Source organism: Natrix helvetica (genome assembly GCF_964273705.1).
Source record: "Natrix helvetica genome assembly, chromosome: Z".
Classification (NCBI taxonomy): domain Eukaryota; kingdom Metazoa; phylum Chordata; class Lepidosauria; order Squamata; family Natricidae; genus Natrix; species Natrix helvetica.
Window position 1 is genome coordinate 133,655,340 of NC_138554.1, and position 13,825 is coordinate 133,669,164.

The 13,825-nt window shown below is 42.9% G+C and overlaps 1 protein-coding gene across 5 annotated transcripts in view; it reads left to right on the plus strand.

Moving 5' to 3' along the window:
- Window positions 1-13,825, plus strand: part of PRKAG2 (protein kinase AMP-activated non-catalytic subunit gamma 2) — a 262,399-nt gene that overhangs the window by 105,618 nt on the left and 142,956 nt on the right. For all 5 annotated transcript variants that reach the window (XR_014176763.1, XR_014176764.1, XM_081970170.1 and 2 more), the window contains exon 3: window positions 8,982-9,264. Coding sequence is in view for 3 of the 5 variants with exons in the window: in XM_081970170.1 (XP_081826296.1) it covers window positions 8,982-9,264 (283 nt within the window). In the remaining 2 variants the exon portion in view is untranslated. The remainder of the gene's footprint in view (window positions 1-8,981; window positions 9,265-13,825) is intronic.

A 13,825-nucleotide genomic window follows, 5' to 3' on the forward strand; every position in this document is an offset into this window, starting at 1 on the left:
CCTTATCTCCAGGTGCCTTGGACCTCAATCCCCTTCTCTGCTGCTCAGAATGGCCAGGAGCAAGGGACTGACTTATTGTCCCAAAATTTGAAAAGAACAGGGTTGTCTTCTATTCCGTGGTGGCGCAGTGGTTAGAATGCAGTACTGCAGCTAATTATGCTGGCTGCCTGCAATTTGGCAGTTCGATCCTGACGGGCTCAAGATTGACTCAGCCTTCCATCCTTCCGAGGTTGGTAAAATGAGGACCCAGATTGTTGGGGGCAAGAGGCTGACTGTGTCAACCACTTAGAGAGAGCTGGAAAGCACTGTGAAGCGTTATATAAATGCTGTGCTGTGGCTTCTTCTTTTCTAGAATACTAAGAAGCATCTTATAACACCAGTGGAGTAGGTTTGGGTCTTACAGGATGGTAGTCCTGGGAAAGAGGCAACATTTCTTTTTTGGCTAGATGGCTTCTTAAAGTGAGACCAGTGCTTTTACTTCCAAGGGAAGTGGGAAAATTCAAGGAGGGTTTTATTGAAGTGTGGGTTTGGATTTTCCTCAAAAGAGAAGAATGCGAGAGAGATGAAGAAGAACATAGTCAGTCCCCCAGATTCACCACAAAGATTCAGCACATTCTAAAAGAAGAGCAGTACAAAGAGATATTCTACTCTCCATCCGAAAGGAAGGCATCACGATAGACAGATGCCCCATCTCCTAGAATGAGAGGGCAAGAGTTGAGCCCCAAAAGTAATATAGATGTTGTAATTCTTAAATCTACTGTGTTTAAGGCAGTCCTCAGCTTGTGGCCATTTGTTCAGTGATTGTTACGACTACACTGAAAAAAGCGACTTACAACTAGTCCCTTGCATGTATCACTGTTGCAGCATCTCTATAGTCATGTGATAATTTCGGACATTTGGCAATCAGTGTGTATTTATAATGGATGCAGCATCTCAGGCTCACACGATCACTATTTGAGACCTTCCCAGCTGGCTCCCTACAAGCAAAGTCAGTAGGAAAAAGCCAGGTTTCCTTAATGACAATGGCAAAAAAGGTCATAAGATCCAAGTGCAGTCAAATGATGATTCGTTTAATGACCACATAGCAGCGGAAGGTATATTTCCAATTATGGTTGTAAGTTGAGAACTGCCCATAAAGCACAGTGATATAGAGAAGCACAGGAAACGCCAAACTGCAACAAAATTATGATAAGTCTCTCAGTCCAGCTCACCTTACAAGGTCGTTGTTGTGGTGAAGGCAGGAGGAGGAAGGAGTGTTGTGTATGTTTGCTGCCTTGAGTTACTTCTAAAGTATTAAAGGCAAGATAAAATAAATAAATGAATAAATACATGAGAAGAATCCTGAGCAAAGGAAATCTTACTTTGTGTGGGTGTAGGTGGTGGGGGCAGAGGATGGAGAGAGAGAGAGGGAGAGAAAGAATTGGAAATAAATAACTTAATCAAGTCTTAGAATCAGAAAATGCTGGCTAGAAACATATATTTGATTTACAATTAGTGAATAAGAAATGGGCTAATTTTCTACCTTTTGCCCTGTTTAATCAGTGGTGGGATTCAAATAATTTAACAACCGGTTCTCTGCCCTAATGACCAGTTGGGTAGGCGTGGCTTGGTGATCATGTGACCCTGTGGGCATGGCCAATTCAATGTCACTCAAGCCGAGAGGCAGTTTCTGTAAGCAGGGCAATAAAGATTAGGCTAGAAACAACACCAGAATGTTTCCTTCCTGCCTCCCTTACAGGATTAGCCCTGTAAAGTGGGAAAAATCAAAATAAGATTTTTTCCAACAACCGCTTCTCCGAACTGCTTAGAAAGTTAACAACCCATTCTCCCGAATAGGTGTGAAGTGGCTGAATCCCACCTCTGCATTTAATGTCTTAGTTGCAAAGTAATTATATTCTTCTGCTGATAAGTTACAACATTTGACTGCCATTTTCTTGCTGTCCAGAAATTACACTGGTATTATCATTCAAATATGAAGAAATTTCCAGGTGGCCTAATTTCGGTTGGCCATGTGGATTGGGAATTCTGGGAGTTGGACTTTAGCTTTCTCAAGAGCTTCGGATTAAGGACATCTCCATTCAAATATCTGCCCAAATTGCAATGCACATTAAAAAGGAACATATTTCTCTTAAGTGATTGCAGCTGCAATTTTGACTTTTCTGACCCCCTGTGCCCTAGAAACATTGCTATATTTTAATAAATCTGCACTTTTTATGTTTTTTTTTAAATTAAGCAATGAAATGTATGCCATAGCAAGAGGGTTTGATTTCAGAGCTGTTTAGTTGTTGTGTCAAAATGATAATCATTACCAATTTAACAACCAAGCTCAAATATTCTCTTCTATTGCTAGAATACAGAATATAAAATAACAGAAACAAAATAAAATAACAGGAAAGGGACCTTGGAAGTCTTCTAGTCTAATTCCACCCAAGCTGGAGACCTTATATCATTCCAGACAAATGGCTGTTCAAACTCTTCCAGTGTTGGAGCATTTACAACTTCTGGAGGCAAGTTGTTCCACTGATTAATTGTTCTCACTGTCAGAAAAATTCTCCTTAGTTCTGGATTGCTTCTCTCCTTGATTAGTTTCCATTCTTTAGTTCTTGTCTTGTCCTCAGGTACTTTGGAGAATAGGTTGTCTCCCTCATCATTATGATAGCCTTTCAAATACCGTATTTTTCGAAGTATAAGACGCACTGGAGTATAAGATGCACCAAAGTATTGAAGAGGCAATTTTTTAAAAAAAGTAGGTAGGTAGATAGAGGGAGAGAAAGAGAAATACAGTAGGTAGGTAGGGAGAGAGAGAGTAGGTATGTAGGTAGGAAGAGGGAGAGAGAGAGAGAGAGAAATACAGTAGGTAGGTAGGGAGAGAGAGAGAGTAGGTAGGTAGGTAGATAGATAGAGGGATAGAGAGAGAGAGAGACAAATATAGTAGGTAGGTAGGAGAGAGAGAGTAGGTAGGTAGGTAGATAGATAGAGGAAGACAGAGAGAGAGAAATACAGTAGTTAGGTAGGAAGAGAGAGAGAGAGAGAGAGAGAGAGGGAGTAGGTAGGTAGATAGGTAGATGTTTCTAGGTGTATTTATCCATGTGCTGGAGAAGGAAATTGCTGATAACCTAAGACTTGTTTCTGCTGGCACAGCCCTTGATCAATGTAATTCTCATCAATCACTTTAATTAAAGAATTTTCCGAAAGGGAAAAAAAAGGTTTTTGCACTCTGCAAATCTCCCCAAAACGGCCAGTTTTTCACGAAAAGGAGCCTGTTTTTTTCAAATAAAAGGCATGAATAGCTTGGAGGGGGGGGCTTGCAAAGTGGTCCCTTATCATTATGAGCCTTTCAAATACTGTATTTTTCAGAATATAAGACGCACCAGATTATAAGACGCACCAAGGTTTTGAAGAGGCAAATTTTAAAAAAAAGTAGGTAGGTAGATAGAGGGAGAGAAAGAGAAATACAGTAGGTAAGTAGGGAGAGAGAGTAAGTAGGAGGTAGATAGAGGGATAGAGAGAGAGAGAGAGAGAGAGAAATACAGTAGGTAGGTAGGGAGAGAAAGAGAGTCGGTAGGTAGGTAGATGTTTCCAGGTGTATTTATCCATCTGCTGGAGAAGGAAATCGGACAACCTGCAGCACCTAAGACTTGTTTCTCCTGGCACAGCACTTGATCAATGTAATTCTCATCAATCACTCTAACTAAAGAGCTTTCTGAAAGGGAGAAAAAGTTTTTGCACTCTGCAAACCTCCCCAAAATGGCCAGTTTTGTGCGAAAACAGGCCCTTTTTTTTTTCAAATAAAAGGCATGAATAGTCGGGGGGGGGGACTTGCAGAATGGTACTGGGGGCTGGGGGGGCAAAAAACGGCCCATTATTTGCTCATTTCTGCCCTCCCCAGCCCCCAGGAGCTCTCTGAAAGCCTCCATAAGGCTCTGCACGGCCATTTTGGTGAAGGGGCAGGGCTTCGGGAGGCCAAAAAATACTGTATTCGATGTATAAGACGTACCCAGATTTTCAGCCTCTTTTTTGAGGAAAAAAGGTACGTCTTGTACTCCAAAAATATGGTATATGTTATCTATGTTATCTATAAAGCCCAACATTGCATAGAGTTTAATTATCTAGGAAGCCATCTGCCTTCCATCATTCTTTGCTCATCCTATACCAGGGGGTCAGCAACCCATAGCTCTGGAGCCGCATGTGGCTCTTTCATCCCTCTGCTGCGGCTCCCTGTTGATAGTCAGCACCACAATTTTGAGAGGAGCTTCCAGTTAGTGGGTGGGAAGCAGGGCACGCCAGGAGACTCTGTTGCAAGGGGCGGGCTTTCCGGTCAGCTCCATAATTGACAGGGCTTTCGGTTAAGGCAGGTAGAGGAAAAAGAATGCCGCGCTAGGAGATTCTATGGTAGGGAAACCAAACTTCCGGTCGGCTCCAGAATTGAATGGGGAGCTTCCAGTTAGGACCTTTGCGGCTCTTTGAGTGTTTACGGTTGCCGACCCCTATCCTATATGGTGGGACAACTTGCTTTAGATTCTGGCAATTAAGTGATGTCATCTAGAGCAGCAATGGCGAACCTTTTTTGGCTCGCGTGCCACAAGTGGGGGGAGTGCAGGGGGGGCGTGTGTGGGCATGCCACACCCATAATGCAATACGCGACCCCCCAATGCGCATGCGCGCACAACAGGCCTGACCCCCCATTTTTACATGCTTTTTTCACCCTCCCCAGGCTCCAGAGGCTTTATAGGAGCCTGGGGAGGGCGAAAAGAGCCCCCCGCCCCCCCGGAGGCCCTCCAGAGGCTTCAGGGACCGTCTGGAGGCTTCCCTGACGCCTTCGGAGTGCTTAAAATGACCCTCCGAGCAAACTTCCGGTTTGCTCGGAGGGTTGTTTTAAGCGTTCCGAAGGCTTCAGGGACGGTCCAGAGGCTTCCCTGACGCCTTCAGAGCATTTAAAACGACCCTCCGAGCAAACTAGAAGTGACTTCTGGTTTGCTCAGAGGGTCGTTTTAAGCGCTCCGAAGGCGTCAGGGAAGCCTCCAGACCAGGGGTGGCGAACAAGTTCGACAAAAAGAGCCAAAATTTTAAACTGTGAGAGTCAGAGAGCCACACCACGCAGTGACCTGCCAAAACAGACCCGGAAGCAATGTTCCCTCTAATTTTTTTTCGATGTGAGCAGAAAAGTATAGTGTTTGAGCGGCACATTTTCATGCCTGAGCACCCGAATTTTTTTCACAGATGTCACCTAAGACAACAACGAAATCAGTATTATTTGAAACTCAAAGTTATGTTTCTTCAAGGTACCCGCTTAATTCAAAGTGTTATATAATATCAGTATCACTTAACAACGCTCCTGCTTAGCAACCAAAATGTTGGCTCAGAAACTCTGGCATTTGAAGCACGCAACTCTTAAAGCTGTCAAGTTACAAGACCCTTGCACCCCTAACCCTTTAGGGAAAAAAACCCCCAGGGGTCTTCAAACCTGACAACTTTAACACTTGTGGACTTCAACTCCCAGAATTCCTCCTCCAGTCATGTTGCAGCGACGTCATCTGCGTGGATCTGCTCCATCTTTGCTTTCTTCATTGTGGGCAGGGCTTCTGCTGAAGATGCCGACGAGTACGAGTTGCCACCAGAATAACTGCTGCTACCTCCTCCTCCTCCTCCTCCTCCAACAGAATCACCAGATTTGCTCCTGAGCTCAGCGCTGGGTTACCTCTGCCCCCTCCCCCTCCTCCGTGCTTTTGAGGAGCCATGAGGCTTTTTTTCCCCTGCTCCCCCCCCCGCCTTCCTACTGGCTCCTCAAAAGCACGGCGGAGGGGGAGGGGGCTTCAGGCCTTTGGTTGAGATGTCTAGTGGACTCTGAAATTTGGGAGTGACTGGACTTCTTTTTTTAAAAAAAAATGTTCCCAGGGGTAATTATATGGATTAATGTTTAATATTATGAGACTGTTTCTTAACTGAAGGTATCTGGAATCAGTTTTGGGGCTGTGCAGCCTAGAAGGTATGTCTGTTCTATTTGACGCAAAGGAGTCCAGCTGGCAGCATCCATGAGGTTGATGAAAAGACCAGGATGGTAGATGCTTTGTTTGCTTCAATAAATAATTTCTAATTCAAAAAATGGCTCTTGCTGCATGTCCTGTAGAGAAATATGCTTGGATGCCCTCAATGAATTCATCCTAGACGACAAATCTTTAGGTAATGTTGCTCAAGGCTTTTTTCAAAGCCTTTGAAACTCAGTCAAATGGGCAGGTTTCCAACGTTTAAGCCCCGCCAATCCATCTATCCTTCTGTGTGCAAAAAAAAAAAAAAAAAAAGCCCAAATCAAGTCCTGTCTTAGATCTCAAATGAATTTTACTTTTTGGCTGTCCTCAAATTTTCTTTCTGAGGACTTGGAAGGTGGATGTTGCATGGGATTTTTCTCTCCTAAATGCTGTATAAAAAGCAAAATACACTCTTACCTGGGAAATCTTAGAAGGTGGATTTTTTGTTTTTTACTTCCACATTTCCGTCCATTTTATTTGGAAACTGTTTTTGTGTAGCGCTCAACCACCTGCATTTCTTGTGTTTAATCAGGGATTAAATTCTACTTTGTGCTGGCACTGAAACTTATTTTTGACGTCTTAAAATTTGTCTTTTTTATTTAAATTATTTATATCTGCTTATATAAATGCTCATTTCACAACAGTAATTCTAGGTGGAGAACAAAATTAAAATAACATTAAACATCTGAACCATGATAGGCATCTAACTACCGTGTTTTCCCCCCAAATAGGACACGAGCTTCTTATTTGACCTCCAAAATAAGCACTTGGCCTTATTTTCAGGGAGGTCTTACTATTTTTGAGGTGCAGGAGGCGGCGAGCGTCGTCACCTCATGGCTGCTGCTGTGTTGCAATATTTTCAGGGAGGGCTTATTTTCGGGGGAGGGCTTATTTTAGTGCATGCGCTCAAAAGCCCGGTTGGGCTTATTATCCAGGAGGTCTTATTTTCAGGGAAACAGGATATCTAAACCACTTTACATCAGTTTGGCCTCTTTTTGATGTTGCTAGATGGGTGCATCTCTGACTAGATTATATATCCCTCATCAGCAGAGCTACAGCTGTTTTGGAAATACGATTCATCATCTTTGAAGGTCAGGCCGCAGAGCTTGAAAAGACCCAACTTGCTTAAAGAGAAGCTGGAGAGAAGGAGAATGGAATGACTGATCAGAGTAGCAATTAAGATGTTGAACTAGGACCAAGGAGACCCAGATTTAAATTCATCTCTAGACAAGGAAGGTTATTGGATTGGTTGAAGGCAATAATGTAAGCCCCACGTATTTCATAGGTTTGCTGCTAGGATGAAAATTGCTAAGGTGGTGTCAGTGGTGGGCTGGTGCCGGTCTGGTCCGGTTTGCGCGAACCGGTAGTTCCAACCAGCAGCTGGCTCCGCCCATGCACCCTAGCGCTATCATATCCTATATAGTCGCTGGTTTTTCGATGCTGCACGTGTGTTCACATTTTCGGTTCTGGGTGAACTGGTTTTTACAGTATGTGATGCCCACCTCTGGGTATGTGTGTGTGTGTCTGTGAGTGCACATACACATACCGTCTTGGGGTCCTGGAAGACAAGTGAAGTACAAGCCTAGCATACCACCCTCCAGATATGTTGACTTCAGCAAAGTTTATGGATGTTCCATATTGGGAAAGAGTAATTCACAAAACTATTGTGTCTATATGTGTGTGTTTGTTTGTGTGTGTACTGGAGTATACTGTATTCCTTAGGGGGAGGTGTACGTGTGCATGTACACACACGCACACACACGGACACACACGCACAGGTTGAAGTTGAAGTTGAAGCTGAAGGTGGTGATAGCAAAGAGACATTAGACCTCTCTGATTTTTGCTTATTTTTGGCTCCTGACTCTGATTTAATATTTCCCATTTATAGATTGCCTTTTATAGGAAAAAAAATGCACACTGCAGCTTTACGTTTTCCAAATCTCACGTTACTTTCTTGATCGTGTCTCTGTAAGTTTTGTTATATCCTCAGGAACAGTAGTTGTTGAGAACTGGATCCTTGCACAGACAAATAATACTGTTTAAAAAGTGCAACATACACTATCTAAAAGACGGTAGTTTTTGTATGTACATAATAAAGAGGGACGCGGTGGCTCAGTGGCTAAGACACTGAGCTTGTCGATCAGAAAAGTCTGCAGTTGGCAGTTTGAATCCCTAGCGCCGCGTAACGGAGTGAGCTCCCGTTACTTGTCCCAGCTTCTGCCAACCTAGCAGTTCGAAAGCATGTAAAAAATGCAAGTAGAAAAATAGGAACAACCTTTGATGGGAAGGTAATAACGTTCCGTGTTCCTTTAGCGTTTAGTCATGCCGGCCACATGACCATGGAGACATCTTCAGACAAGGCTGGCTCTTCGGCTTTGAAAAGGAGATGAGCCTTTCTAGAGTCAGGAACGACTAGCACATATGCGCAAGGGGAACCTTTACCTTTATCTTTAATAAAACCTTGCATTTGGAAGTTGAAATAGAACCAGGTGATATTTGGTTTTTAATTGTGTTAATTGAGACCCTGGAAAGTGTGCAGGGAAGAGCAACAAGTCTGATAAAGAGTCAATTGTATAACGAAGAGAAGAATTGGGGTGGTGGTGGGACATGTTAACTGTCTTCCAATATTTGAGAGGATTCTCCGAAGCACCAGAGTGCAGGACAAGAAGTAATGGGTGGAAGCTTATTAAGGAGAGATCTGGCCTAAAGTTCAGGACAAATTTCCTGACATCAAAAACAGTTATCAGTTGCCTCTCAGAGTTGTGGGTGCTCCATTAATGGATGTTTTCAAAAATAGACAGGGCAACCTTTTGACCGGGATAGTATAAGATCTCCTGCCTTGATCGGGAGATTGAGCTAGAAGACCTACAAGGTCCTTCCAGCCTTATGATTCTGTATTCTATGATTTTATGAATTCCCAATATTTCAACTCAACACTTTTCCCCCCCTTTGCAGACGGAAGACAGCTGCAATTCAGGAAGCCCCTACAAAGGAATCTTCTCAAAGGGGTTCCAGAACCGACCTTCCAGTCCATCTTCTGCTCCTGTCAAGTCTAAACATAGTCCAGGCTCACCCAAAACGGTGTTTCCCTTCCCATACCAGGAATCACCACCTCGCTCCCCTCGACGCCTGAGCTTCAGTGGGATTTTTAGGTCGTCTTCAAAGGACTCTTCCTCCTCTGGCTCTAACCCTTCCACCTCCCCCGGAGGAATCAAGTTCTTCTCCAGATCAAGAAAAAGTAAGGCATTGATCCTGTTTTTTTCCATAAGAGCTTTGCTCTGGTTCCTTTGCCTGCTGTATGAAAACAAGATAGAGGTGTCAAAGTTTGTTGCAGCAATCACATCCAGAAAGCACACACAGGTAACTCATTCAGCAGGATTCATTAACTTCTCTTTATATATTATATTATATAATATATGAAGTAAATATACAATACCAAAAGCAGGTTTTCCAACGTGGTAGTAAAGGCAAGCAAAACACAGGCAGAGGAGAGAACAGTTTCAGTTTCAGTTCGGAGCAGCAGACTAGTTTAGAGCTCAGCACAGACTCAGAGCTTTAGTACAGAACAGTTGAGCCATGCCCAGGCTCCTTGCTGTCTCCTTGTTGCTCACACAGCAAATACTGTTTCACTTTCCAAACAGCCCTCATTGGCTGACCCAGTTGCCATGTCTCTTCATTGACTGACCTTGTTATCATGTCTCTCCCAAGCCATGAACACTCATACACTGACAAGAGGTAGGAGGAAAGCAGAACAGATGTTCAATAGCTTGTATTCTGAATTTGAGCCTGTTGATATAATGGGTGGGAATCTGCTCTTGTCATCTGTAGAAATGTACATTTTGTTTCCCTGTTCGAAATGGTTGAGGTGGACCAGCATAACTCTGCTGCGATTGGGGACAACCTATGTAAGAAACTCTGCTGACTCTTGCAAACAATCTTGGAACTTTGCTCTTTAATTTCTATTCCTTCCTTCCTCCTCCTCCTCCTCCTTTCTGTACAAAGGATCAGGACCATAGGTTAAATTGTGGTTCAGTAGATTTATTGCTCAAGCCTATATAAAAGGCTCCAGTCAACTAAAGTTCAATACTAAATTGTCTCCAGATAAGGGTCAGTGGAATTTAAGAGGGGTTGGAATTGGATCATTGTGGGGATGTAACAATTCTAAGTTGATGGCATGTTTAACTCCACCACCACCAACAAGCACAGCCTGTTCTTCTCCTACATCTTGCAATTTTATCAACAAGTATATATAAAAGCTGAGGTGCTATTGAATTTGGGAACTTTCTGGTCTATTCCATCCTTGACTAGTATCCAGTGGTCTGACCTTAATGGATGTGCCATGGATTAAGCAATTTTTTCCAGAAGCTTATAATGACTACTAATTATGATAGCTGCAGGCTATTTCTGGGTCGGACTTAGCATATCTTGCCTCTAGATAGCAAGTGCAGTTAGTCCTCAACATATGACTATCATGAAGACCAGAATTTCAATTGCTAAGCAAGCTGGTTGTTAAATGAGTTGCGTCCAATTTTATATTTTTTTTGCCACAGTTGTTAAGCAAATCACTGCAATTGTTAAGTGAATCACATGGTCATTAAGCAAACCTGCCTTCCCCCATTGACTTTGCTTGTCAGAAACCAGCTGGAAAGGTTGCAAATATTGATTATATGACCCTGGAGATGCAGCAGTGGTCATAAACACATTGCTGATTTGCCAAATGCCTGAATTTTGATCATGTAACTTTTCAAACACAGTTTGTTTGAAAACTTACTTTCTACTGTAGCCCCGGTGCAAAACAGCTGAGGCACGGCAATAACTGAGACCACAAGAAGAGATTAAAAAATTTGGGGCATGTAATGATGTATAAGTATGAAATATTAGCATGAGAATAGCTGGAAACCTGAACCCGGCCTACACTTTGGCCCAAAAACATGCTTTCGGGGAGGGGGCAATAACAGTGGAATTGCTATATATGTATACCTTTAAAAGGAGGGTGCATGTTAAAATTACTAATATGAAAGATGTTTATTGGAATGTAATTATTAATATCATCAATATTAAATGAAGCTTGCTCAGATGCTGAAATACACCATGCATACTAAGTGGAGAGAGTGGAAGAGAGAAAAGGAGAGGAGAGGAGAGGAGGAAGAGAGGGAGTAGAAGGGAGGAAAAGAATAGGAGAGAGAGAAGGAGTGGAAAGAGGAGAAGGAGAGAGGAAGGGGAAGTAGGGAAGAGAGGGATGGCAGAGGGAAGGAAGGAGGTAGGGAGGAGGAGAGAGGGAGAGGAAGCAGGATGGTGATGGATGGGGTATAATGTGATGTATGGAAAGCAGAAGAGCAAATGATAATTGTTGTGTGTTGATGATAAGAGAAACTGATAAAATACTGGACAACACAAAACAGTGCTGATTATGTAATGGTATGCCTGTGGTTACATGTATGAAAATAAAAATTAAAAAAGAAACAACTGAAAAAAGGAAAAGGGAATATAAGTCAATATAGCACAGAGGTAGGTGGATGGGTGGGCCCCGCTGATCATTGGAGCAAACCGATTCGCTCCCAGCTAATCGTCAGAGCTACAGTTTCGCCTGAAACGATCCAAACCGGTAGAGTCCCAACCCTGGATAGAGATATTACTGTATGGAGGAAGATTAACATTGGAAGATGAGATAGTTGGAGCGACTTCTGGTTGGGCTTGGAAAGGTAGAGTTTAAAATCTGCAAAGCCACTAATTCCTAGGGGTGACTTCCCAGCTTGCAAACAGCATAGAAATATAAACATATATCATAGATGGTTGCAAACTAGATGGCTCAAGAGTATGGCTATAAAGTGACTTCTTCCATATCTTCTGAATGACGGACAATTCTCCAAACAGAAGTTTAATAGGGTCTGCTCTTCAGATTTACCCCTTAAGGTGGTGCTGTTTCTTGTATGTCCCTGTTTTTTTTTGTTGCTCAGGTTCAGGCTTCTAAACTACTACGCTTATGGCATGGACATTCAGAACTCCGGTCTCCTTGGCATTTGCTACAGATGTCAGAGGTCCCAGATGCTCCCAGGTTGTTTGTCCACCTGTTCAGGTGAACATTTCATTACCCAAACTAGGTAGATTTATCAGTACTAGTCCTAAGCACTTCAGACATTTCATTACCCAAACTAGTTAAACATCATCTTGTGCGGTGTTTCTCAACCTGGGTGGGGAATTCTGGGAGTTGAAGTCCACTCATCTTCAGGTGGGCCAAGGTTGAGAAGCACTGATTCTAGTGTTAGTCCCAAACTCAGAGACCACCCAGGGTCCCTCATTTCATCCCTGAGCTACAAATATTAACCCAAAGGTGTTTTCAAAAGGCAACTGGACTTTGTTCTACCTTAGGAAAAACAAAGTCCAGTTGCCTTTTGAAAAAGCACCTTTGGGTCTTTGCACAGAACTGGAAAAACAAGGAGATTCCCCCCGGAACAAGAAATAATAAAGAAGATACTGATGTGCGCAGAAATGGACAGGCTGACTCTAGAGCTCAAAGACAAGGGTGAGACAGAATACCACGAAGTCTGGGACAAATGGTACCAATGGTTAGAAGCGAGGGGAAAAAGCTGGGACAGAAAAACATGAATAAGTTAAGAATTGGAAAATATGGTATTAATATTGGACAATAGGTAGGAATTGGATATGTATATGTATCAGTGGTGGGTTACGACCAGTGTGCCCTGGTACGGGAGCACCAGGTACCGTTCTGGTATGGTGCTCCAGGGGGCCCAGCCGTCCGCCTGCGTTCCTTACTGGTATTTGAGCTGTTTGGGGCTTCCACCCATGCGCATGGAGCGTGCGGCGCCTGTGCGATGCTCCGCCGAGCAGCTGGAGCATTGTGGAGATGTCACGGAGCATCGTGGGCGGTAAGTACGCATGCGCGTGTTGCACGTGTTCATGTGGATGCAAGGCCCCGTTGCACTGTATCGGTTGCAACAGGATCCAGAACCCACCGCTGATATGTATTGATAGTAACTATATACTAAAAGGGATTAATGGGTAGGTAATTTGACTGATTACACAGACTTATGTAATGGATATAAATTGCTATTGTTGTAAGATCAACAAACCTATGGAAATGACTACGCCAGAAATGTTGCACTATGTCCAACATTTTTTATGTTTACTTTAAAAAAAACTACCGATTCGGACCAGTTTGCCCGAACTGGTAGTAAAAAAAGTGCTAACTGTTCAGGTGAACCAGTTTTTCCAATGATCAGCTGTGCCATGCGACTTATATTGCCCAGCATAGCAGATTCCCCCACACACTTCGCTGTTCACTTACCTTATATTTTTGACGCTCTGCGCATGCGTGGGAGGTACTGCACAGGCGCAGGCGCACATTGCTACCAAACAGGTAGCAAAGGTAAGTGGATTTCAACCCTGCTTCAGACCCTGGTCAAGAATCTTTGTAAATATGTACATTAGTCTCTAATTGGAACACAAAATCATATTCCACTAAGTAAAATTAATATTGAAGATTACTTTATCCATATGTTTGTTTATTACCCAGATGCTTCTAATGGATAAATAAGAGAAATCTCTACCCACAATTGGCTTTTGAAAACAGTAGAGGAAGGTTTCAAATGGAATCAAGATGCTGTATTTGCTTTCAGTAATTTGTTTCATCAATTTAAGAGAGCTTTTCCCAAACATGATACCTTGCAGGCATTCAGAATAAATAGCCAGTATACATAGACCAACAAGGCTAGTTTAAAATCCAGTCATTGGGTTAGATTATCATTGTATGCGAATATTTGTAAAGATCAAAAGATTGC